Source organism: Haliotis rubra, unplaced genomic scaffold, assembly GCF_003918875.1.
Source record: "Haliotis rubra isolate DU_JTF1 unplaced genomic scaffold, ASM391887v1 Scf1650, whole genome shotgun sequence".
Lineage (NCBI taxonomy): Eukaryota > Metazoa > Mollusca > Gastropoda > Lepetellida > Haliotidae > Haliotis > Haliotis rubra.
This window is the reverse complement of record NW_025765615.1, coordinates 63,320-89,479: the sequence shown is the minus strand read 5'-3', so window position 1 is coordinate 89,479 and position 26,160 is coordinate 63,320. Positions and strand designations below refer to the sequence as shown.

General features: G+C 42.5%; 1 protein-coding gene across 1 annotated transcript in view; it reads left to right on the top strand.

Annotated features, from left to right (window-relative positions):
• Positions 1 to 21,327, top strand: part of LOC124272000 — a 29,455-nt gene extending 8,128 nt beyond the window's left edge. Inside the window, 9 exon segments of the mRNA XM_046707171.1 lie at positions 6,764 to 6,883; positions 7,364 to 7,420; positions 10,728 to 10,895; positions 11,897 to 12,140; positions 14,652 to 15,206; positions 15,422 to 15,797; positions 15,799 to 17,599; positions 18,541 to 18,705; positions 20,581 to 21,327. Coding sequence (XP_046563127.1) covers positions 6,764 to 6,883; positions 7,364 to 7,420; positions 10,728 to 10,895; positions 11,897 to 12,140; positions 14,652 to 15,206; positions 15,422 to 15,797; positions 15,799 to 17,599; positions 18,541 to 18,705; positions 20,581 to 20,754 — 3,660 coding nt within the window. The 3' untranslated portion in view covers positions 20,755 to 21,327.
• Positions 21,328 to 26,160: the final 4,833 nt, after the last annotated feature.

The window sequence follows — 26,160 nt, the reverse complement described above, 5'->3', positions numbered from 1 at the left end:
TTCGTCCCTCGACCCTCACTCGTCTTGCAGTGACTGTATTGGACAATGTAACTGGAACAAACAATGTGGCAAGTGTAATTCACTAAAAGATGAGGATTGTGTTTGCTCCCAGAGAATCGCCAATAAGGACAGGAAATCAACAGAATCTGATCCCACTCCCGCCAAGCGTATCAAGTTACAGTGACAGAAAATCGTACCTTCACGCAAGAGAGCGATGTCTGTGGTTCAAGAGGATTTTTTTACGCTTCATCAGATTCTTACTTATCTGAGGACGTTCGGCACCTATTACGTACCCATCAATCACCTCCTTCCATAGCGTCAGATCACTCGCGGGTGGTTGTGATCGATAATTCATCATTGCCTGTCCCATCTACACTACCAGGGGACCTTAGATCGACACTATCATCCAGATCATCGGTACATATCCCCTCGACTGTCTCAGTTTGTTTGGAGCCTGGCCAACCACGTTCAACCAGCCAACTGTCTCCCCACAGTTCATTGAACCGGACGGAGCTGGCTACAACAGCGTCACCGGGGGGATGTTCATCATGAATCAACACTTCAGGTTTCGTCACCTAATCGCCGATCCAGATCGCCACATCATTCTAGATCACCACAACGATCTAGATCACTGTGCCGATCAAGATCAATGGATCGATCCAGCTCACAGTCATGATCCAGAGCACAACTACGATCCACATCACCTGATCAATCCAGATCACCTAGCCGATCCAGATCACAACATCGAAGTAGATCATCGGACCGATCCAGATCACCTAATTGATCCAGATCACCGATTGGATCCAGATCACAACTTCGAATCAGATCACTGGACAGATCCAGATAACCGAATGGATCCAGATCACAACCTCGGATCAGATCACCGGACCGATCTAGGTCACTCAACCGATCCAGATCATAACATCGAAGTAGATCGCCAGACCGATCCAGATCACCGAACCAATCCAGATCACAACATCGAAGTAGATCACCTAACCGATCCAGATCACCAAATCAAGCCAGATCGCAACTGCAAACAAGATCACCTGTTCGATCCAGATCACCTTATAGATCCAGATCACGATCACAGTTCCAGTTAGTGCATCGAATCGATCTAGATCACTTTACAAATCCAGATCATCTTACCAATCCAGGTCACCTATACGATCTAGATCACCTTACAGAGCCATTGACCAATCGGGATCACAGTACAGATCCACATCTCATGGCCGATCCTATTCAGATGGTCGAACCAGAGCTCCAATCAGAACCGGATCACCAACTAGAACTACAGTGACCCGGACTAGTTCTTCATATCATACTGGATCACCTAGCCATACTAAGGAAATCTAGATCACCGGCTTACCAACCTACTTTGGTACTTACCACGTCGAGATCTCGATACAGTTCCTCTGACCGACGTTGGGGTGATCATTGCTCTGATACCACCAATAGGCCTACAGTCTCTTATGATGTTCCGTCTACACGCTCTGAGAATCCTTCAACTCACTCTAGGATCATCGCTGAGTCATGGGAACCTGATAACAATCCCACTTCTACAGCGGCTGGATCTAAATATGATGATCAGGGCCATAACCTCAGCCTGGAACCAAATACAGCCTTCTACTCCAGCCCATCCGGCTTGGGTAGCCCCTGGCTCTTCATCCAGCCAACTGGTCCACCTCCTGAGATTGATCCAGTCCAAATAGCCATGCCTGCATCTCCCACTCACTCTGAGTTATCTACCCCTGGGGGTAGCTTTGCAGCAGTTGAGACACCTCAGGTACTCCTTTGGATTGTTGAGAAGCTCCAACTTCCCTTGAGTACTTCAGCAGATGACCTGGATCACTCTTATACTCTTAGGAACTGGGATTGGTCTACCATCACCCTACCACCTCGACCTTGTATTCTGAAATTAACCAGTACACTAAATGATGGTTTCAAGAGCCTGAAACGAATTAAGGACGGATTCTCTGCTCCCAGATATCAGACCCTCAATCTACACGTTTAGCGCATCTTCAGAGGCCTCTCATAGCTAAGGGCTACTCTCGCCGAGTAGCCACAGCTATCACTTCAGCGCATCGTACTTCGACCCGTTCCAAATACGACAACAAGTGGAAGAAGTTTGAAGACTATTGCAAGGTTAGGGGAATTGCATCTCCCACTTCCACCTCGGCTCAGGTCGTTGCTGAGTTTCTCCAGCATCTCCGCACTACTAAGAAACTCAAGGGTACTACGTTAGCTACCTACTTAGCCGCCATTAACTCGAAGATTTCCACTGTGCCCGAGTTGCAGAGTCTACTATGCTCCTATAGACTCTCGGACCAGTCCAGGAAGTTCAGACCTCCGGCCTGGGATCTGTCCGTCGTCCTTCGTCATATGATTTCTACAGATTATGAACCTTTAGAAGACAAGAACTTTGAACAAGTGACATTCAAGACATTCTTCCTGGTAGCTTTGGCTATAATAATAATAATAAATGCATATTTATAATGCGCCCCTTCCACACCCTAAGGCATGCTCAAAGCGCTACAGAATATTTACACTGGAGTATTTACAGATGAAGTTATACATAATATACTGAGAAAAGGTGGGTTTTAAGTCGGGACTTAAAAATGTCAATTGTGGCAGAGCTTTTAAGGGCACATGGGAGAGAGTTCCAGAGCACAGGCGCGGAGTAAGAGAATGATCGGTGTCCGAAGGATTTCAGTTTGTAGGATGGGATGACCAGTCGGTTTTGTGTGTTTGAGCGCAAGTTGCGTGCGGGGACATACGGATGTAGGAGTTCAGACAAGTAGGGAGAGGGAGCAAACCATGAAGGCACTTGTGCACGTCAGACAGAGGATCTTAAAGTCAATTCTGGCCCTAACTGGTAGCCAATGCAGTTCTTTCAACACTGGTGTTATATGAACGTTTAGAAGTCTTGCTGATGATGCTGGGCGAAGTATTTTGGATCTTCTGAAGCTTATCAAGGAGTTTAGAACTGAGGCCGAAAGGATGCTGTTACAGTAATCAAGCCTAGATGTAACAAGAGCTCGAACAAGGGCTTGAGTTGCAGCAGTTGTCAGGTATTGCCGAATGTTACCAATGGATCTTAGGTGAAAGTAGCAGGTCCTGCTCAGACGGGTTAACATGAGCATCCAGAGTCAAGGAAGAGTCGATGTGGACACCCAAGTCCTTAACCACATCAGAGAATCTGGCGTCAGAGTCTGGCGACTGTAAGGGTGTCGGTTTTGACCTTGCTGAGTTGTTGCTTTGTACCAATGAGAACTGCTTCTGTTTTGTGTCATTAAGTTTAAGCATGTTTCCTGTCATCCAGCACTTGATGTCCTCATGCACATTCAGCGATGCACTGAAGAGACGTGAGATAGATCTGACAGATGAAATGCTTTCAGGAGCTGGGTGTCATCAGCGTAGGCATGATGAGAAACTGTGTGGTCTGTAGTTATCCTTCCGACATATCCGGTATACAACACAAACAGGACTGGACCGAGGACTGATCCCTGTGGCACCCCACATGTGATTACAGTGCCTTTTGATCTCTCAGTGCCAACAACAACAGATTGCTGTCGGTCAGACAGATAAGACGTCACCCATTGAAGGGCATGACCTTCAAGTCGGTACTGTTGTGTGAGCCAGGACAAGAGTCTATGGTGATCGATTGTGTCGAAGGCTGCAGAGAGGTCCAACAACACTAGAGCAGCAATCCTACCATCGTCAACAGCACAACGAAGCTCATTCGTCACTTGCAGTAAGGCAGTCTCCGTACTATAGTATTGCCGATCGCTGACTGGAATTCATCAAGCAGAAGATGTTTAGAGATGGTCTTTGAGTTCGACATGCATGGGCCTTCTCAATTATCTTGGAAATGAAGGATAAATTTGAGACAGGTCGAAAGTTCTGAAGATTCTGAGAGTCAAGATCAGGTTTCTTTAGCAGAGGTTTGACTACAGCATGTTTGAATCTGGATGGAAATACACTACTTTCCAAACTTGAGTTGACAATTTTAGTAATGCTTGGCAGCAACAAGTCAAGATATTGAAACAGAAGTTTAGTTGGTATGGGGTCGGAGTCATGTAGAGTGGTAGGCTTTGAAGAAGCGGATAATTGATTCAATGTCCTTGGGGGTGAAGGGCACAAACTGTGTTAGTGGATCGCCTGTGAAGAGAGGTTCACTGAAACACCTATCAACTTCCTTGGCTGAAAGTCCTTGTCGAATGGTATCAATCTTTGAAATGAAAAATGAGTTGAAGGAGTCTGCGAGTTCCATGTGACTTTGTCCGGGAGGTACTCTATCACTATCACCTCCTTTACCAAGCAGTTTATTCATAAACCTGTAAAGGGAAGCAGGTTTCCCCATACTATTCTGTATACTGTGAAGACAATATTTCCTTTTAGCGGAGATGATTAAAGAGGTGGTAGCATTTCGGCACTGTTGATATATCTGCCTGTGAATTTCCAGGCGTGTCTTACGCCACTGACGTTCTGCTCTGCGCCGTTGGCTACCGCTGCTCGTATATCTGAACTGCATGCGCTTGATGTCAATCGGGTGCGGTTCGAGCGGAAGAAGCATGGCAAGGCTTTCCTGGGTCTCCGCTGGGACTTCATTGCGTAAAACCAACTGCCAGGGCAACCGGACCGGATGTTTACCATTCCCCCGTTGTCCACCATTCTTTGGCTTGATGATAATAACGATTTGACAGTCTGCCCTGTGTTTCTGACTCAGACACTGAGTACATGTTTAGTATCCTAGCTGGGAGGTCACCTGCATGGTTTAATGGACTGAGTCTTGCCCCGAGAGCAGGCGGTTGATGGTTCAATCCTGGCTGCCTTCATACACAGAAATGTTAAGTGGCCGTACCCTGTCTGGCTCTTGACATTTTGACAGGAACTGGTCAGCTCAGAATCAAGCACACATCTAGTCCCAGTCCACCCAGCTGTGAATTGGGTACCTCGTTAGGATGAGAGAGCCACAATAAACTCGGTGCGCCTAGTGGCAGCAAGAGTTGCATACTCCTCAGGGAGTTGAGATTGATAACACTATGTGACGTTGAGATTGACATCTAATGATCGCGGGGAACAAATACTAGCGCCTTGAGCAAGCAATGGTTGCATGGATATGTGCGCTATATAAACATCCTATAATGATAATAATAATAAAATAATAATAGACAATCATGGAGAGTGACATTACTGACAAAGAAAGAAAGGCACAAAAACACACATTTACAGGAACAAAAAGACAACCTCCCCCCCCCACATACACACACACACTCTCTCTCTTTCTCTCTCTCCCTCTCTCTCTCACAGACAGAGACACAAACACAGAGACATACACACACTGATACTTAGACACTCACACACACATACATGGATGAAATAGAGTCGTTGAGGTGTGGAAGGGAAGTCTAAGTGGAACTGCATCTGGTGCAGATACTGAAACCTAGAACTCTGCACTAAACCTGATTTCGCCTCACTTTATCTTGACTGGGAAAGTGCACCAGACACTGGAACATAGCTACCATTTGTCAGTAACTTTTAACAACAGGGTTACGAGTCAGCAGCTCATGCTTGTTGTAAGAGTCGACTAACAGGATCGGGTGGTCAGAGTCTCTGACTTGGTTGACGCATATCATCATATCCCAGTTGCTTAGGTAGATGCTCATGATGTGATTCCCTGTATTGTCTGGTCCAGTCTCGATTATTTACAGATCGCTGTTCAGGGCTACAGATAAGGGGCATACAGGCATAATGTATACGCCTCAAAATCAATTAAGTACGACATAATATAAGATTTCAAGCGTATTGTGTACGCACATAAATACCTATGTACGTCTAACATTTAATTTCCGTGCAAATGAAAATCTATTTTGGATAAATACTTGTCAAGTTTCTTTTGCGAAACACGATTTGACACATGAGGAAACCCCGACAGTAGGAATCACTTGCGTTGCCATGCAACGATATGCATCACTATTTTTCGATTGGCTAAAAACTACACTGTTCCTATTTATATCCAGTCTGACCTGACATTTCGCGCATCACACGGTCGCTCAGTTATTTCTCACGCCTCTTCAAATACAAATACATGGTTGGAAATAGTGATCGATGAATCGTCCAGACAAACCACATCACCAACTCGCTCACACAAAAACATGTCAGTACTCCTTCAAAATCCTCAGTACACCTCCACTTGCAATATGATGTGTAAGTACACTCACAACCCCAATAGTTATTTAGAGCCCTGGCTGTCATATAGCCGGAATATTGCTGAGAGCAAACAAACAAACAAATAAGGTTATGAGGTGAGGTGAGGTGAAATTGGGTTTTACGTCGTGCTTGAGAATATTTCGCTCATATGACGACGTGCATGCGTGTGTATGTGTATGTGCGGCTGCTTGTACTAGCCCAGACTTAATCTGGTTTTATAGTGCTAGTCCACTGAGATACCATGCCGCAGTGAAGCATGAATACCCCACTCAGACACATACTGACTCCGAGCCGACCAGTCCTTGTTGTACCCATTAATGCCGAGTGCCAGGCAGGTACCAACAAGTACCATATTTTAATGTCTTTTGGTATGACGCGGTCGGGGATCGAACCCGCGACCTTCAAATCTCAGGCGGACGCTCTAACCACTACACCACGGAGGCGGTCCAATAAGGTTATGAGGTGGACCTTCTTACATTCATGGTTAATTTCAAAACTGCTGTATGATGTAACTTGTTTGTGAGTCTGCAATATGTAATGTTGTTTTGTGCAGGTGATAGACACTGAGATGCTGCTGACGATGGAAGACGTGATGTCATCAGATGCTGAGCTCTGCTCTATGTTCATTCACACTGACGGCTTCATTGAAGATCTTGGTAGTGAAGCGATTGAGGTATCAGCTTACATGCAGTCCTAACATCTTTAGTGATTACATCAATATATACATGTATGCAAAACAGGAACCATGGTGGCGGGAATTGTACGGTTTGAACGGTCGAATTTAGTCCTGTAGAGGGGCGGTGGAGTAGCCAAGTGATTGAAGCGTTCGCTTGTCAAGCTGAAGGCCCGGGTTTGATTCCCCACATGAGTACAGTGTGTGAAGCCCATTTCTTGTGTCCCACTGTGATAATGCTGAATACTGCTAAAAATGGTGTAAAACCATACTCACTTATCTATTTAGTCCTGTAGATATTTTGAATAATTTGATCTGAAAACAGTTAACTGGATACAAAACAGTTTCAGTAAGGGACAAGCCTGGAAGTTCATGTAGGATGACAAACATAATTCCTTAAATCTGGAGCTATAATTGAGTTTTTATCTGACAAAATAGATGGGAAGTATATGCCATACAAATGTGTATGTTTTCTTCCAGGTTGATTTTGCTAACAGGTCGATAGGAGGTGGAGTGCTTGGCCGAGGTCGTGTACAGGTATGCTTTATTTACCCTTGAAGATGCAGGTTAGAATTGGTCACCAGCAACCAATGCTTGTCGTAAAAGGCGACTAACGGGATCGGGTGGTCAGGATGGTTGACTTGGTTGACACATGTCATGTATCCCAATTGCATCCACATTGTATCCCTAAGGCTTGAAGCCCATTCTTTGGTGTCCCCTCCGTGATATTGCTGCAATATTGCCAAGACCCAACTCAATCTTTTACTCACTTCAGCTCTGACATCATTTTATATGGGAGATGTCATTTCTTGCCTTACCTCACAATAATATACAAAAAACGTTGAAAATGAATGTGTAAACAATAGGTCAGGAAGAAAACTACAATGAGATAAGATACAAATCACAAATATTGGTTAACAGATACGAATATTCAGGAAATTTAAACATATATAAAAATAGGTCCAGGGTTCGATGTATTTTTGTATTAAAGGTCACATGCAACCTAAAACACAACTTTGCAGATTCTGATACCTTCGTATGGACTTACCAAAACAAAGCTGTGCAAATGCAAATTCAACTTATAAAGTTGAAAAATAACGCGATGAAAACCCCAGCCCAGAATCGGAGTTCAAAGAAATTTCACTAATTTTTCCCAGACTTTTCTGGGGAATGAACACAAAATTGTTCAAGCTAGCTGGGCTGAACAAGTGAACCTGTCATAAAATTCGTTTGCTATGAGTGAAATGGGTTCGCGAACTGAAGCTTAAGAAAGCCATCTGTCTGGTGAAAACATATCAGTGAAAACAGAAAACAGGTTACATTTGTTGTTTTCTAACAATCATAATGTTTTGTTGATCATCATCACAGCTACAGTCATTTATTCTAAAAACATGTAAATAAACTGTTTATATAATCTAAAATGTTTGTGTGGTGCCCTAAGGCACGCTCTTCTTACCGAGTCACTTTCTCAGTCTCGATCCCTGTATTCTTTGATCTGTTTTGTCAATGTCTGACAGAGGTATATATAACATGTGACACACACTTTCAAATTGAATGTGACCAGTGTTTTATATCCCACCTGTGTTCTGGATATATTCCATTTTTCATATTTTACACAACTCGCATAATTGACACATGCAATTTGAACCAAACACCAATCCTATTTAAAAGAAATCATGATTTATGGCCCGATTCTCTCTGTTGATTACACAGACATGGGCATTGATACTTGAATTGAATTCATGAAGGGATACACTGTCATTTACACAAGATGCAAGTAAATGACCCAACAGCTCTATAATAATACACAATGAGCATTGTTGTGAACTGGTAGCACTGAATGCACACCCACCGTACACTGGGTTCGGTATCCCGAGCTCCAGGGATAAACCCATTTAGCTCATGTTTGGTATAATGTACCCATAATTTTGTTTATTTGTTTTTCATAATCAGCAATGCATATAATATGTCATGAAGAAGTGATAATTGTGTTTTAATTATGTTTGATTTTTTGGTTGCATGTGACCTTTTAAGATTCAGTGAAATATTAAACATATAAAAATATATTTCCTTCACCTAAGTATTACGCCATTGAGTAAGTTTACTAAGCAGGTATGTTCTGCCTTATGTCATACCTAATCAAAACCAACTTAAATATAATGGAAATTATTTCATAAAAATCACTCATCCTATACTGACAGTACAACACTAGTCCTATGCTAACAGTACAACTTGATAGCAATCGATGCCTTTTTCATTATGCAAGCGTTTTTTATAAATATATTCCGTTCGCATTTGTTTTAAACTTTTTGGGTATCTAACATTTTAAATGCGTAATTGGTACGCAACAATTATTTTTTAATGCGTAATTCTATGCATATTTTACCCAGATACGCAGCTTATCTGGGCCTCTGGGTATATCACAAACACCTTTCAAACGATATGTATTGCAATGTTTTTCATCAGAACCAGTATATTGGGTAATAAAAATATAGAAGTTTTGTGATTATCTCTATGGTTCAAATTAAAATGTACACATACTTTCATTCACTCTGTCCATTGTAATTGACAAAACTGCATACTTTACTTACAATAAATTTTATAAAAAAGAAACATACAACCCCTCAAAGTCAAATCTAAATTTTGTATGTTGAAAATAAGCTATGCATGTACAATGAGAGTCACTCACTGTCAAACATTGAACCTCCCAATATATCGGACCCGTGAAGATCCAGGGTAGAATAGGTCTTCAGCAACCCATGCTTGCCACAAAAGGCGTCTATGCTTGTCATAAGAGGCAACTAACGGGATCGGGTGGTCAGGCTTGCTGACTTGGTTGACACGTGTCATTGGTTCCCAATTGCGCAGATCAATGTTCATGCTGTTGATCATTGGATTGTCTGGTCCAGACTCAATTATTTACAGACCGCCGCCTAGCTGGAATAGTGCTGAGTGCGGCTTAAAACTAAACTCACTCACTCACTCCCAATATATATCGCAATGCGTATCGGAATACTGGTACCATACTTGCAATATATTCCAATAAATTTATTTGCCAATACTCAGCCCTCGTGTTTTGAGTGATGATTGCACTTGTGCATTTACAGTTTTAATGGACAGACTCTGTGGGTAGTAAATATCAGTATTGTGTTGTTTGTTGTTGGTACATCTTTTCTTTTAGGATGTGATTACCGAGTTAGAGTGGTGATATACAGCAGGGCTACAGATTAGGGGCATATGGGTGTAATGTACGCCTCAAAATCAATTAAGTACGACATAATATAAGATTTCAAGCGTATCGTATACGCACATAAATACCTTTGTACGTCTAACATTTAGTTTCCGTGCATATCGTGCAAATGGAAATCTATTTCGGATAAATACTTGTCAAGTTTCTTTTGCGAAACACGATTTGACACATGAGGAAACCCTGACAGTAGGAATCACTTGCGTTGCCATGCAACGATATGCATCACTATTTTTCGATTGGCTAAAAACTACACTGTTCCTATTTATATAGACCTGACATTTCGCGCATCACACGGTCGCTCAGTTATTTCTCACGCGTCTTCAAATACAAATTCATGGTTGGAAATAGTGATCGATGAATCGTCCAGACAAACCACATCACCAACTCGCTCACACAAAAACATGTCAGTACTCCTTCAAAATTCTCAGTACACCTCCACTTGCAATATGATGTGTAAGTACACTTGCACCCTCAAAAGTTATCTGGAACCCTGTATACAGTATATTATATTCTCTTTAGTATTGTGTCACGTCATGTCACTTCACTCCATTTCACGTCACGTCACGTCATGTCACGTCATGTTTTGTCATGTAGGAGGAGATCCGGTTCTGTACGTGTCCGGAGCTGATAGCATCCATGCTGTTCATGGAAAACATGCTGGACAACGAGGCCATCTTGATCAGCGGCTTTGAGCAGTTCTCCCAACACAGCGGCTACGCCTCAGGACTTGAATATGTCAGTGATTACAGGGATGATACAGAGGTGAGTTGTCCACAAATAACACTCATATTGTTGTGAATATTGTGCCTTTCATAGGAAGCAAGGTTTAGCAATTTCAGACAAGTTACCTCCCTTTAGTTGACAGGGAATTTCCACAGTAAGACTTCGTTGTTGTGATTTCTTATCAATCTGTCATCAGACTTGCAGGGGTTTGTTAAACAGAGTCTCTACCAGAAGACTCTGATAGGGGCTTAAAATCTGGTTAGCCCTGATTTTTTGTCCAGGTACATTAGCTTGTACTCTTGTGGTGAGGTGAGGTGAGGTGAGGTGAGGTGAAATTGGGTTTTACGTCGTGCTTGAGAATATTTCTCTCACATGACGACATGCATGCATGTGTATGTGTATGTTCGGCTGCTTGTACTAGCCAAGACTGAAGCTGGTTTTATAGTGCTAGCCCACTGAGATACCTGCCGCAGTGAAGCATGAATACCCCACTCAGACACAATATACTGACTCCGAGCCGACCAGTGCTTGTTGTACCCATTAATGCCGAGCGCCAGGTAGGGACCAACAAGTACCATATTTTAACGTTTTTTGGTTTGACACGGTCGGGGATCGAACCCGCGACCTTCCGCTCTCCGGGCGGACACTCTAACCACTACACCATGGAGGCGGTTGTACTCTTGTGGTAGACGGGGCGGTGGAAGAGCCTAGTGTTTAAAGCATTTGCTTGTCACGCCAAAGGGCCAGGTTCGATTGTCCACATGGGTATAATGTGTGAAGCCCGTTTCTGGTGTCCCCTGCCATGATATAGCTGGAATATTGCTAAAATTTGCGAAAACTAAACTCACTCACTCAATCTTTTGGTAAACTTGTAAGACCTGCCTCAAGCAGACTTTGCTCTTCTGTCAGACATAAAGGTGCCTCTCTCTGTGTTATACCTGAAATGTCGTTCAAAGCAGCGAAACAGCCAACTATATTATTGGCTGAAGATGTCCAATGCTCAAGGCAGTTGTCCTGATAATACTTTCCCCCTTTCGCAGGTAGACGAGTGGGGCAACATGAAAAGGACGCTATGTGCAATAGATGCGACTCCCTTCAAGCACAACAAGTTCCGTCAGTACAAGGAGACCTGTGTCTTGAGGGAATTGAACAAGGCTCTTGTCGGCTTCTGTGATGTTGCTGACCTGGACACGTCGTCTCGACTCAGCATGTCGTCATCACACGGCCTGAACACATCAACAGATGAGGAATATCACACCGCGGTCCAGAGCCCCACAGAAGAAGGTAGGAGAAATTCGGGCATCACTATGCGGCATTAAATTTCGGGGGGAAATAAAAGTATTGCACATATTTGGAACCGTGGGGATTCTGAATTAAAATTGACCATTAGGGACCGTTCATAATTTATGGCTAGTGGGGCCGATGGTGATTTTTTTTTTTTTTTTTATTTGAGGGGGGGGATGTCGTTCACCCATTTTGTTTGGGTTGGGGAAGGGGGATTTTCATGATAACAATCACCGTATTGTCTGGTACTGACTTGATGTTTTTACAGGCTTCGTTCATTGGAATATTTTCAAACAGTTTTAAATGAGAGACAGACAGAGAGACAAGAGAAAAGACAGATAGACAGACAAACATGATTTACAAAGAATAAATTGAGATGAGCACAAACACATTTACAAATTTGGATTGAAAATGAGTCTCTAACTGTGGATCACAGCCCCCGTGAAATACTGAGTCTGACAGTTGTGATGTGGCAATGTTTTGTTAAACAATGTTGTAATTGTATTGATCTTGCACTGTAATTATTCAGTAGGGGCAGTGGTTTGCTGGATGCTATATTTAGAGTGAGTGAGTATGGTTTTACCCGCTTTTATATTCCAGCAATATCACTGCGAGGACACCAGAAATGGGTAATCGAACACAGGTCTTCAGCGTGATGGAGGGGCGGTGGGTTAGCCTAGTGGTTAAAGCGTTGGCTTGTTAGCCGAAGACCCGGGTTCGAATCCCCACATGGGTACAATGTGTGAAGCCCATCTCTGGTGTCCCCCGCCGTGATGTTGCTGGAATATTGCTAAAAGCGGCGTAAAACCAAACTCAGTCAGTCAGTCAGTCAGCGTGATGAGCGAACGCTTTAACCACAAGGCTACCCCACCACCCTGCTATATTTTGAAGCTTCAGGGGTCAAGGGTGGTGTGGAATATTCTAGAAAAGCAGAGATTGATCCAGGATAGTATTGAAATTTCTGGAATATTTTAAGACTATACAAGGGGGAAACTGCATGCCTTTATTAACCTGCATTCCATAAAGACTAGCTGTTGGGTGAAGGTCATACTATCAGTCTGGATATCTGGCCTAAACCGATTTTAGAAACTTGACCACTTAGCTGCATGTGAATATTGCTATTACTGCTGCTATCTTATTCGTACGGCCATTGGGGTGGTGGGGTAGACTAGTGGTTAAGGTGTTCGCTCGTCATGCTGAAGACCCGGGTTGATTCCCCAAATAGGTATAATGTGTGAAGCACACTTCTGGTGTCCCCCACAGTGATATTCCAGGAATGTTGCTAAAAGCGGCATAAAACCCAACTGACTGACTAACTCACTCATACTGCCATTGTTATTGTATTACAATTGTATTTGTACTGCTGCTGTACAGTGTACTGTAGCTCTATAGTGTACTGGGACAGTGGGGTAGCCTAGTGGTTAAAGCGTTGGCTCGTCACGCCGAGGACCCAGGTTCGAATCCCCACATGGGTATATTGTGTGAAGCCCATTTCTGGTGTCCCCCGCCGTGATGTTGCTGGAATATTGCTAAAAGCGGCGTAAAACCAAACTCACTCACTCACTATAGTGTACTGTGGCTCTCCAGTGTACTGTGACTCTATAGTGTACTGCTGCTCTCCAGTGTACTGTGGCTCTCCAGTGTACTGCTGCTGTATAGTGTACTGCTGCTCTCCAGTGCACTGTTGCTCTCCACTGTATAGTGGCTCTCCAGTGTACTACTGCTCTATAGTGTATTGTGGCTCTCCAGTGTACTGCTGCTCTATAGTGTATTGTGGCTCTCCAGTGTACTACTGCTCTATAGTGTATTGTGGCTCTCCAGTGTACTGCTGCTCTATAGTGTATTGTGGCTCTCCAGTGTACTGCTGCTCTCCAGTGTATAGTGGCTCTCCAGTGTATAGTGGCTCTCCAGTGTACTACTGCTCTCCAGTGTACTACTGCTCTCCAGTGTACTACTGCTCTATAGTGTACTGCTGCTCGATAGTGTACTGCTGCTCTCCAGTGTATAGTGGCTCTCCAGTGTATAGTGGCTCTCCAGTGTATAGTGGCTCTCCAGTGTACTACTGCTCTCCAGTGTACTGCTGCTCTCCAGTGTACTACTGCTCTCCAGTGTATAGTGGCTCTCCAGTGTATAGTGGCTCTCCAGTGTACTACTGCTCTCCAGTGTACTGCTGCTCTCTGGTGTACTGCTGCTCCATAGTGTATTGTGGCTCTCCAGTGTACCGTGGTTCTGTTGTATATTATGGTTCTGTTGTATACTGCCATCATACTTACTCTGCAGAAATATGTATTGATTTGTAAACATCAATATCGTAATACATTTGTTAATTTAGGACATTTATTGTTGTTTTTAGGTTTCACTATAAATTCTTTACATACAATTTACTCGGTTAACATATTGTTTCATTTAAAAAATGTAACACAGTTTACCATGTTTACTGGAAATTCAACTACTTTTAGGATCTAATGTATAAAATCAACAAGCTGTCAGTTATGTCTTGTCTGCTTTCAGATGGAGGAAAAAGGCTCTTGTCTAATTTTGTGGTGACATTACTATCACAAGCTATGCACCAGGCTGTGAAAGAATCGGTGGACAAACACAAGTCCAGAGAAGAAACCAAAGACTCTGACCAATCAAAATCCAGTAGTGGCAGTGTCAGCCAATCAGATATAAGCATTCCTGAAGTGAACCAATCAGAGGGTGTCAATGATCCTGGCAGGTCCTGTGATAGAAACCATAACCAGTTTTCCCGAACTATCCCATCCCAGCCTCCTAATGGAAGCAGCGATCTGTTGGATGTAGACTATGCTGACTGGCTGTCCAATTTCCGGAGGCGGAGCTCCAACTTGAGTGACGTATCCCGGAGAAGTAGTTCGAGTACAAAACATAGTTCCGACTTGAGTTCAGATTTAGAAGAAATTTATGAGTCATACCTGAAGAATGAAAAGAAACGTCATGGCACTATTGAAGAGGAGACAGCCCAGCCTGGGATATCAGATTTTGCTACCAAGTTGGTGGCCTGTTTGATGCAGGAAGGCACATCCACGGCAGCTCAGATGATGCCAGGTATGTTCTATCCTTCTTCTTTTCCCTTTGGGGCGATGGGGTGATGGGGTAACCTTGTGGTTAAAGCTAGCTTACTCACTCACACTTTCACTTCACACTCACAAACTCACTTCACACACCACACTCACTCACTTCACACTCACTTCACACTCACTTCACACTTCACATACTTCACAATCACAAGGTCACTCACTCACTCAAACCTCCTGTTTCAGGGATGCAGATGTTCAGCCATCTTTCTCCTCCTGATAATGCTGTGAAGCCATGTGCTCTACACCCTGATCCATCTATAGACACTGAAGCAGATGACGTGCCTGCATCAGTGTCAGACAGTGAAGATGACACAACAGAACCTCTACCACACCTACAACACTATGCCCAATCCCTACTGGATGCAACTCTCCCTGACGCCTTCCAGGATGTGGTCCAACTTGCCTTATCTCCCCTACCTAGCCCAGTACCTTCCCATCAAGATCTTCCAACTGACCGTATGTACGAGTGGTATGCTGACCAGATCGTACAGCAGGTCTTCCTCCATGTGTCTCAGGAACTGGCTGGGGAGGAGCTGCCCAACTCTCCTGCTCGACGACCCGCCCACTGCCGCCATTGCTACTCAATCTGCTGATGCCTCCTCCTCAAGCTCATCCCACAACAATTCCTCAGCCTCTTTCTCCTCCAGCTGCTCCTTGTCATTGTCAGGCAGAAGGACCTCTGAAGACTCCTCTTCTGACAGGAGAACCTCTGAGGGTTGTACCTTTGATAGGAGGACCCCTGAAGACTCATATTCTGATAGGAAGTCCTCTGACGGGTGTACATCCGACAGGAGGCTCTCTGAAGGCTGTTCTAATGATAAGAGGTGCTCTGAAGGTCTACATGAAGAAGATCCTCCTGATGATTGTGTTTCTGGAAGGAGGTCATCTGAAGGTTGCAATCTGGAAATCAGTCCCTCTGAAGGTTGTATATCTGGTTCTGTGATAGAGGTACAAAACATTCAGTCATTGTCCTGTGATACTCGGTCCTCCACCCAGAAACCGGACCACGGGGAGGAAACAGACTCCGGCATTCCAAGTAAACTAGACAAGATTATTCCAAATGACTTTGAGATCAAGGTTGATTATCATGCAGCTGCTGCAATAATTGTTGACCATGTGTTCCAAACCCTTCCCACCCACCTCGAATCTCTAGCAGCTACAAGTACAGGCAACCACAGCATCAATGGGAGGAACACAAGCATTCGTAGTCTTAGCACCAGAGGGTCTTTCAAAGGATTGAGTGATACTTTGTCAAGTGTGAGTGATGGGAAGGATTCCATGAAAGTAGTCAAACCCGAGGAATCAGAGAAAATGTCTCGTGCTGGTCTGCCGAATGTCGGGGTTCTTACGAAGAAACTGAGTCGCGAGATGTTAACTAATGCATTCCTGAACGTTGAGGACCGAAGACACATCAAGAGCTATGAACGTCGCAGCAGTGAGCCCTGTCATATAAGTGTTGAACTTTCCCTTCAAGCTTACAATTCCAATCAACTAGTTTCCAGGGACGAGGACAAGAGGAGGAAGATCTCTCGGACGGATGATGATCTGGAAAGGGTGAGAGGAGAGTCATCACGGAGGGGTTCCTGGAGCAGCTTTCCAACATCTCGCAGAAGGAGTTCCTGTGGGTTCAAAGATCCCATCTTGTCAAAGTTTGCAGAGGAGCTGATGAAGGCTGACACCACCGTGCCGCCGTTGTTGTTCATGGGCGCTCAGACCAGCACCAGCACAACAGGGTCTCGACGGAGCAGCTTGAGTGGTTTCAGGGACACGACTCTGGCTAATCTGGAAAATGAGCTCCTCAATAGCAGCTTCTGCCAGCCGTCCAGCCCTCGCCATAGTATTAGGTCCAAGGGGTCCCGTAAGGGTCGTGACAAACTGACTCATTCAGAAAGTTCAGAAACGGAATATTGGTTTCCACTTCCGAAGAAGGTTGGGACTGAGTGTCAAGAAGAGCTTTACCGGTCAGGGTATTATCACAGCGTTGATGAGATTGAAGACTTCGCGGACATGTTTGCTAATGACATCCTCAACCAGGCTGTGAACATCATCTACAGAGATGCCTGTATCGACATGGAACGGGAGGAGCTGGCCGGGTCACAACGTGTTCACTCTTATGCAGAGGAGCTGGCTACAGCTGTGATACGTTCAGCACTGGAAAGTTTACAAGGGATGTCTTTTGACGAGGCCTCCAGTGTCATCTCCAACTCCTCGAAGGCTATGGGGGACAGTTCGGCTGATAATCCTGACTTCACTGACGCCCTGGATGTCCCGTTTACGCATGTGGAGCACTTTGCTGACACTCTATCTGGACAGCTCATGAAGGAAGCCATGGACGTGCTGCAGAAGCATGCCAAATGCAAGGTAAGGTGACTCAGTCAAGGTTCTCATGGTTATTTTATAATATTAACTGATTGTTAAGCAAAAACTCTTCAAGATATTTGTCATTTTTGTACAGAGATGCCATCAATATTTGGTTCCGCTTCACAGTTATGAAAGACACACCAACACTACTCGGAAATCAAAACACCAAGTCTTTCTGTCACAATATGAATTTTATCCCAAGCCAAACTTGATTATGTACTTGAAAAGGGTCAGCAAGGCCTGCCATCACTGCAACATGATACAGAGTTGATTAGCTAATTCGGTCAAATATAATGAGGAAAAGAAAAGAATCTAACTCTTAATCATTATATTTTGAAAAGACATTTATCACCATGGTCACTGCTGACTTGGAAAAAGTTTGAAGTAATCATTGGTAACAAGATTACTTTTTAGCCACCAGACTTTACTACTTGGCAAAAGGAATTGCTTCTGCAAGTTACCAGGAATATCTGCAAAACTGCTGATGACACGTTAAGCAATATTTACTTGCGTCTGCAATGATTTACTTGACAATGCAGTGAGGACAGTAAGGGAAGTAACTCTAGCAACATATTCTTTTCATGTCAGAATTTTTCAACAAATAATATCTCCAACTGAACTGGGGGCGGTGGGGTAGCCTAGTGGTCAAAGCGTTGGCTGGTCACGCCAAAGACCCAGGTTCGAATCCCCACATGGGTACAATGTGTGAAGCCCATTTCTGGTGTCCCCCCCACCGTGATGTTGCTGGAATATTGCTAAAAGCGGCGTAAAACCAAACTCAGTCAGTCAGTCAGTCAGTCCAACTGAACTGAACTGAACTGAACTATCCTCGAGGGATGGAAATTAGTAAACCATCTAAAAAACAAATGTCCTTTAGTAACAATGCATCAACCTGTGACATTCAAACAAAACTGGAATTAATGTAAGCTCACCGGTTACAGAGTCGGCTCAAATCCCGAGGACTGCCAATCTCTACTGGCAACTGGGGTTGTGGGGCATTTGGTGGCGACCCGCAACTCAAGTCCCTCCTCCAGTGGATGGCAGCTAGCCTTGTCAAGGCTCCTGGACTGCACTACTACACCTTTAACGATGGGCGCTTGATACAGGTGAGACAAAAATTCGTCAATTAAAATAGCAGCCAGAATAATGTTTTATCTTTCAATTGATTGTGTTAACAGTATTGATCAGTCATACAGTTACAGATAAGCTGTGTATCTGCGTAAATTACGCAAACATTTATGTGAAAACTCAAGTACGCTTGAATTTTTGTAAATGCTCAATAAATTTGATCTTGCATGCGTACACACAAAAATGTCAAATGTTAGTTTAGATGTTACTGAGGAAAGAGAAAGTAACTGAGGTATATTGAGAGGTTCTATTTCAGCACATGAACTTGGCAACTTGCAGTCTTTCTTTTCGTTTCTCATATTACAGATCAAATATAAATAACAAACACGTAACTCAACATTTAAACTTTCTTACATTTTTACAGTAAAATGAAAGGAAAATGGCAAAATACCCAATTAAGTTTGAGTGAGGTGGGTACAATTTATTTGGTTACTCAAAGGACCCCAAAAGTTATCTGTAACTCTGGTCACATAAAGCATGTGGTTACAAGAGGCGACCAGGTGGTCAGGCTCGGTTGATCACGTGTATTTGAACCCAGTTGACGTGAATTGAGTCGATCAATCTCGCTTGCATCAGTGATTATTGATAGGCTTGGGAGACTGATAGATATTCAGGAAAAATGAAACATCAAAACAACTTTAGAAAGTATATTTGTTATTGTTTTGTTTGTTAAATCAATATATAAACAATTGAGGCAGTTTCCTGACTCGTAAAACTCCAGTGTAAACAACATACTCACATGCAAATCTCAACAGGAGGCATCCTTGATCATCTCAATTGTGGTATCGGCCACCTCTGTGGTGTAGTGGTTAGAGCGTCCGCCGGGAGAGCGGAAGGTCACAGGTTCGATCCTCGGCCGCGTCATACCAAATGACGTTAAAATATGGTACTTGTTGGTCCCTGCCTGGCGCTTCGGCATTAATAGGTACAACAAGGACTGGTCGGCTCGGAGTCAGTATAATGTGTCTGAGTGGGGTATTCATGCTTCACTGCGGCATGGTATCTCAGTGGGCTAGCACTATAAAACCAGCTTCAGTCTGGGCTAGTGCAAGCAGCCGCACATACACATACACACGCATGCACGTCGTCATATGAGTGAAATATTCTCAAGCACGACGTTAAACCCAATTTCACCTCACCTCACCTCAATTGTGGTATGAATCGGTGCCTGTTTTCGGGTATATTTATGGGCACAGGGTGTAATCTGTTTTTCATGTCCACACACACCTGGTGCTAGTTAAATAAGTTCCTTAAGCCCAGCTAGTGGTGTTGTTTGTGTAGACAAACAAGTCTGGAAAATACGTATTATCCATTTTGCTGTGTGATATTTAGAAAGGAACACACTCAACCTCTATTTCTTTGTGCACTGACCATTTCTAATGAGTGTTTCCGCTGGCTTTTTTACAGCTGGACATTGTGGCAAGGCTTGCATTTCAAATACAGGTCATTTGTAAATGTTATCGGTCAAGTCATCTCTCTTTTCATTGTGCGCGAGATCTTCCACTCTAACAACCAATGACAAATGTAGAGGGTACCACAATGCGTCAATGCCACAATTTTTAGCCTGGGTTTTTCAGAAACTGCTATTTTTTATTTGACAACACCTCGATGTCAATGTGAAAACATAATCTTTTTCGAGGAGAAATAAAATTGACAGAGGTAATTAGAAAATTGATTTTCAAATTTGCCGGACACTATGACCGACAGCCTTTGAAATTACCGGACATTCTAACTTTGTACCTTACTAAGTCCCGTATATACCAGATAACGGAAACACTGTTTGAATGATTTTCTTGTTTTATGAAAAAAGGTTTGTGTCGATTTAATGTTTTCCTTTTTGTCTCTGCCCACAGTTTGATGAGATCGTGGCCGTCATCCAGTCACTGGGCTGGACGGTTGGGCGACTGATGTCAGAGGTCAAAGGTTACTGCAATATGATAAGCGAGGAGATGGAGAAACGTGGTGATACCGACGGCTATCCGTCAATAACCCTGTTCGAATATATTGTCTCAAACATATACATGTGAATCATTGCCCATGACAAACACAATACCCTGTCTTTTCTCCTTGATTTTGTACTGGGCGGCAAAGCAATGCAACCTCACAGTTTTTACGTTTTTTATACCAAATTTGTAACCAGACTGCTAATGTCGACTCAAGTATGTTGCTGTTCGATCGTTGATCAAATTCTTGATGTTACAGCTAGTTCCTGATCAAAGAATAAATAGTTTATTTTTAACTGAAATGTGTGTACAAGTGGTGGAATGATGATCTGTTTACACACATTGTTTACTCAAATTGTTTACTCAAATCGTTTACTCAATTGCCAAACATTCTCTAAAACTATTGGGGACACACAAATGCCTGTGTACTTCTGCTGTAAAACCAATTTGAGATTTGTCTCTTATTAAGAGGTGTCGGGTAGTCCAGTGGTTAATGTTCTTTCCTGCTGTCGTGGGTTTGAATCCCATTGTTGGTTCCTCGTGCCCCTGCTATGATTGTTGTGCTGTCAAACCAGGCACATTATGGAGTCCGATGATTTCATATCAGTCTGTGATGAGCCTTTCTTGTCTCCAGAGACATTAAACAAAACACCTGGATTGATGGTGTGTTGTTTGTTTATTTCACGTAATTGTGGACATATTTTGTTCCTGCTTACCTTGTAACCACTCCAAGGTGCTCTTGTGGTTGTTCATAAAATAATAATAATATATTTAATGCAAACATTCTGCGCCAAAATGTTTTGGGTCTGCTACACCTGACTTGTCTTTCAACATCAGTTTAGGTAGAATTTAAACTTAAGGATAGAATCCGTGAAGATCCGGGTTAGAATTGATCTTCAACAACCCATGCTTGTCATAAGAGGTGACTAACAGGATTGGTTGGTCAGGCTTGCTGACTGGGTTGACACATGTCATCGTATCCCAATTGCGCAGATGCATGCTCTTTATGTTGATCACTAGCTTGTCTGGTCCAGACTCGATTATTTACAAACTGCTGCCATCTAGCTAGAATATTGCTGAGTGCGGCATTAAACAACAAACCAACCTACATAAGGATAGACAATAGCTGATTTTACTAGACATATGCTTAAAATAGTGGTTACGTTTGCAAGTGTGTGTCATCTGAGTAATTAGTACAGTAATGTAAGCTTGAAAGGGTTTTGAAATCTTTGTGTTGCCCTCACTGCGACACAGTGATGCAGGGTTTTCCCTCAACTCACAAACATGGGGTCCGGGAGACCCCAATTATTAGTTTTAGGGTCCTAGCAGGCAATGTGAGGGTCCTGTGTAGTAAGCAGTGTAGAGAACTGTACATGTCGATAACTCTCTAGAACATTGAGTGAATCATTGATGGACTGGTGGATGAAATTATGCTTGAAACTGCTCTGAAAGAAACAACCAAAGACTTAGCATAGTCATAGATGTGTTGTGGGTACACAGAATATTATTTTGCAGCTCTCTGGACACAGTGCGCCAAAGACCCGGGTTCGAATCCCCACATGGGTACATTGTGTGAAGCCCATTTCTGGTTTTCACCCTTGATGTTGCTGGAATATTGCTAAAAGCGGCGTAAAACCAAACTCAGTCAGTCTGGATGCAGTGAATTGTTTTCCCATTTGCGCCTCACGTAAAACCCTGGTGATGACTTAGCTTTACACCATTGCCACAGGCAAATTTGCATATTACATCACCACATTTTCTCTTATTTGTATGCAATTACGCTTTTTCCTGGAATCAGTAAAGATTGGTGTAATGCAATCAGTTTGTGCGATGTACACCTTGTTATCATCAAAGTAATTATGTAGGCCTCAGTAACTTTGACACAACCATGTAGACTCTTTATCTTGTACATCAAAATAACTGTATTGCAAGCTGTCTGTATGTCTTCAATGACAGAATGTAGAGCAATACAGTCATCGTCAACAAAACATAAATGCACAAATGGAAATATTTTTTTGTGTGTAGGATATTTTCTTTATCTTTATCTTTAGCAAAAATTTGTCTCGAAAGGAAACATTGCAGTTTTTTCAGCTTGTTGAATTGACTAAGTAAGAAGTGACAAATTGCCCTGTGGCAGAGGCACTAGGATGACTGAATGGAACTATGTATAGGAAAGTGTGTTTAGCCATGTTCAGAAGATTTTCTTTTCATTGGTTGAGAGGCCATAAACATAAGTGTCAACTCTCTGCAACCTTTTTAATAGGAATCTCCAGTTGGAACTAGGTTGATGAATCTTTTAGGAAATGAATTGAAAGTCCATGGTTAGAGTTTTACCACTTATAGTTTTATCTGCTTGTGCTTTTTGGATCGGAAGATTTTAATTGGGAAGGAATGATCATTGTTGTTGAAACGTTCTGTCACACGACTGGTTCATGAAATTATCTGTGTTTGTGACCAATGGGGTCTTGACATCAATATGACTTTGAAACTTCCCTTGAATATGAAACTTCCCTTGAATAGAGTTTGGGAATAATTTTTCAGCATGATTTTGGTTCCCCTAGGTTGGTAGATGGTAGACAATGTGCAGAGCCTGATGTTTAACAAGTGTTTTGTGATATGAATGTGTACAGCTGTTTTGTCACTGAGTATATGGACAAGTAGGATGCCAGCCCAGGAAGTGTTTAAATATGGCTCAAAGGCTCCCATTCTGATTTTGATTTTGATTTGCTTTTGCCCATGTATCACTCAGCAGTATTTACTTACTCTATCATTCTGCTCATCTTCTGGGTGGTCAGGTAGCCTTGTGGTCAAAGGGTTTGCTCGTCATGTTAAAGGCCCAGGTTCGATTCCCCACTTGGGTACAATGTGTGAAGACCATTTATTGTGTTCCCTGATGTGATGTTGCTGGATTATTGCTAAAAGCAGCGTAAAACCATTCTCACCCACTCACTCACTTCACATCTTTCTTTGTATTATCTATATTTCTGTCCCTCCTATGATCATATCCATGTGAGTTCTTGCTGTGTAGCCTTGATCATTAGCAAAAGAAAACTTTTGAAAATGTATGTTTCATGTTTAATGGAAATTACTGCATTTTGTCAACAAATGATTTGCCTGCCTTGAAGATTGAACTGACCATTCTTGTACTATTTCATGAGATTTGGAAAGTATATTTTGTGATTGTGGGAGGACATGCTTTACCTGTTATACATTATGTGAAGACTTCACAGATTCAGAAGATGCTTGACTCCAAAGACATGGATTGGAGGCTTGGGATTTTGTGTCAAGTTGTATGGAGGCTGTATATTTTTTCATCTACTCTGCTTAACCAAATTCTTTTGCATTACAACAATAAGATTGAATTATTGCTTTTTTTAAATCTTAAAGCATTTGAAGCTGACATTTGTTTTTCGTCCCAACAGTCTGACACATTATTAATTATCTAAAGTCTTTTCTTTGACAGTGTGTTTTGTCGATGAAATGCAAGCCATCCTGGTAGTATAAAATTGTCAGGATCATACCAAGGAGGGTCATAGCAGTTTACACATGGACATAGCAGTTGATGCCCAGCCTTGATTATCCAGTGTGTCCATCTCTTTTCTAGAATGTTCAATACCATTGGCATGTCTGCCATGTTAGCTTTGTTTGGGAAGTGATGCAATGACCTCCATATCTCCTACCTACCGGGAATTCCCGTATTTAGGCCCACACAAAATTAAATTGGGCTTAAATTTGGATTAATTCTTTGGTGTTGAGAGTGACACCCCTTTCCAAGTGCATGGTGAACCTCGACATTGTTAACATTAGTAGTGTCTCTGCTAGGTTCTCACGTTTACAGAACATTTTGGACACCGGTTACAGGGCAGTTATTAGAGACAGAAATTGATCATCTTAACCCCTATGATGTGCATGCAGTTGCAGTTAAATTGAACCATGTGGTCATTCAATTTTGAATTTATAGACCAGTTTCCTGATAAAAGAGTTTTTGAAAAAAACGATTCTTTTTATTTTATCAATATATTGCACATTTTCGAATTTAAGCCCTGGGCTTAAATATGGTTAAAATATTTCATCACTAGAACAATGGGGCTTAAATATGGGAATTCCCGGTATTACCTCTTTAGCACAAAAGTGCTAAGTGATCTACAGCTATCTATGCTGGCCATAATGGGCAACCATTTGGACAGGGTGGACATGCTCTGTGAATTGGCTGATTACCTTGCTGGTTTGAGTGAGATTTTATGTGGAAGTTAATTGTGGTTGATGAAAGCTGTTTACAACCTGCATGTTTGCTGGCTTTTCTCAGTCAGTATGCTGTAGTACTGGAATACAGTATTTTCGGTAACAAAATCTCAGCTTTATTCCATGTAGAAAATCATCTTGCTCTCCCAGTCATGCCTACTGGACATACTTTGTTTTCCCATCGCCCAGTGGTTTGTCAGGTCCAGACTCAATCATGTCCACATTGCCTTATAATAAGGACAGCATTTTTATTTTTTGTGTTTCTCATCGCCCGACCGACCCTTCTAATATTTATTGCCGACCCCCAACGTTTTTTTTTCATTCCAACGCCACTGACTTGAACCTAAACCGTACCGCCTTGTCATATAAAATGTTTATCTTATAATCAGTGGCTGCCACAAGTCCAAAGAACGCAAGAACTTGTAATAAGAATTACTCTAAATGAGAATCAAGAACCTTATTCAGATAATTTTATCTTTATTAAAAAAAAATTTCCTGCCCAACCGACCCATATTCAGAATTTGGTGGATACTTGAAACACATGAAAAAAAGTGATGCCCTAATTGTGATATTTGTGATAATATTGTCATGCCCAATTCATTGCCTGGAACCAGATTTCCCAGTGCCTCCGTCAGCTGTGGCAGAACCTTCTTACAGCCTTACCTGTACATTTACACGCTAGTTAACCTCCTTGTTGATTCTGTTCAGCTGATTTAGCAAGGTCAACACTCAGACAGGACAGTTTTCAGAATAAAGTGTTCTTGACAGGCTGTTGATTCTCAAATCTGTCCAGTGTCTATTACTGTGGACTTTCCTGTCACCTGTTGTATTATACTCTCAGCTTAGATAACTCAACCTGGTTTGATGACAACAGTTACTACTAACTAGTTTAAGTATTTATTCTGAGCATATAAAGTTAGTGATAGTTTGGGGGAAATTTCTTTGTAGTGAAGACTGAGAATACAGTTTCATAAAAAATTCCCCCCAACTACTCACGAACAACTTGTTTTGTTTGATATGTATGAGTTGGTTTTGTAGAGGAAATTAGAATTGAGAATAACTCCAGTAAGAAAGATAGAAAGAGGCTGTCATAAATTAAAGCCAATAATTTCTTCAAACTAATGTTGCTGTTTGATGTAAATATATATAACTCTAATTAAATCTGGATCCATTTTAGCAGAAAATATTCTGTATTTTGATGATTTTGTATCTTTCAATTTAGTAATTTCTTACTCCAAGTGTCCCTGA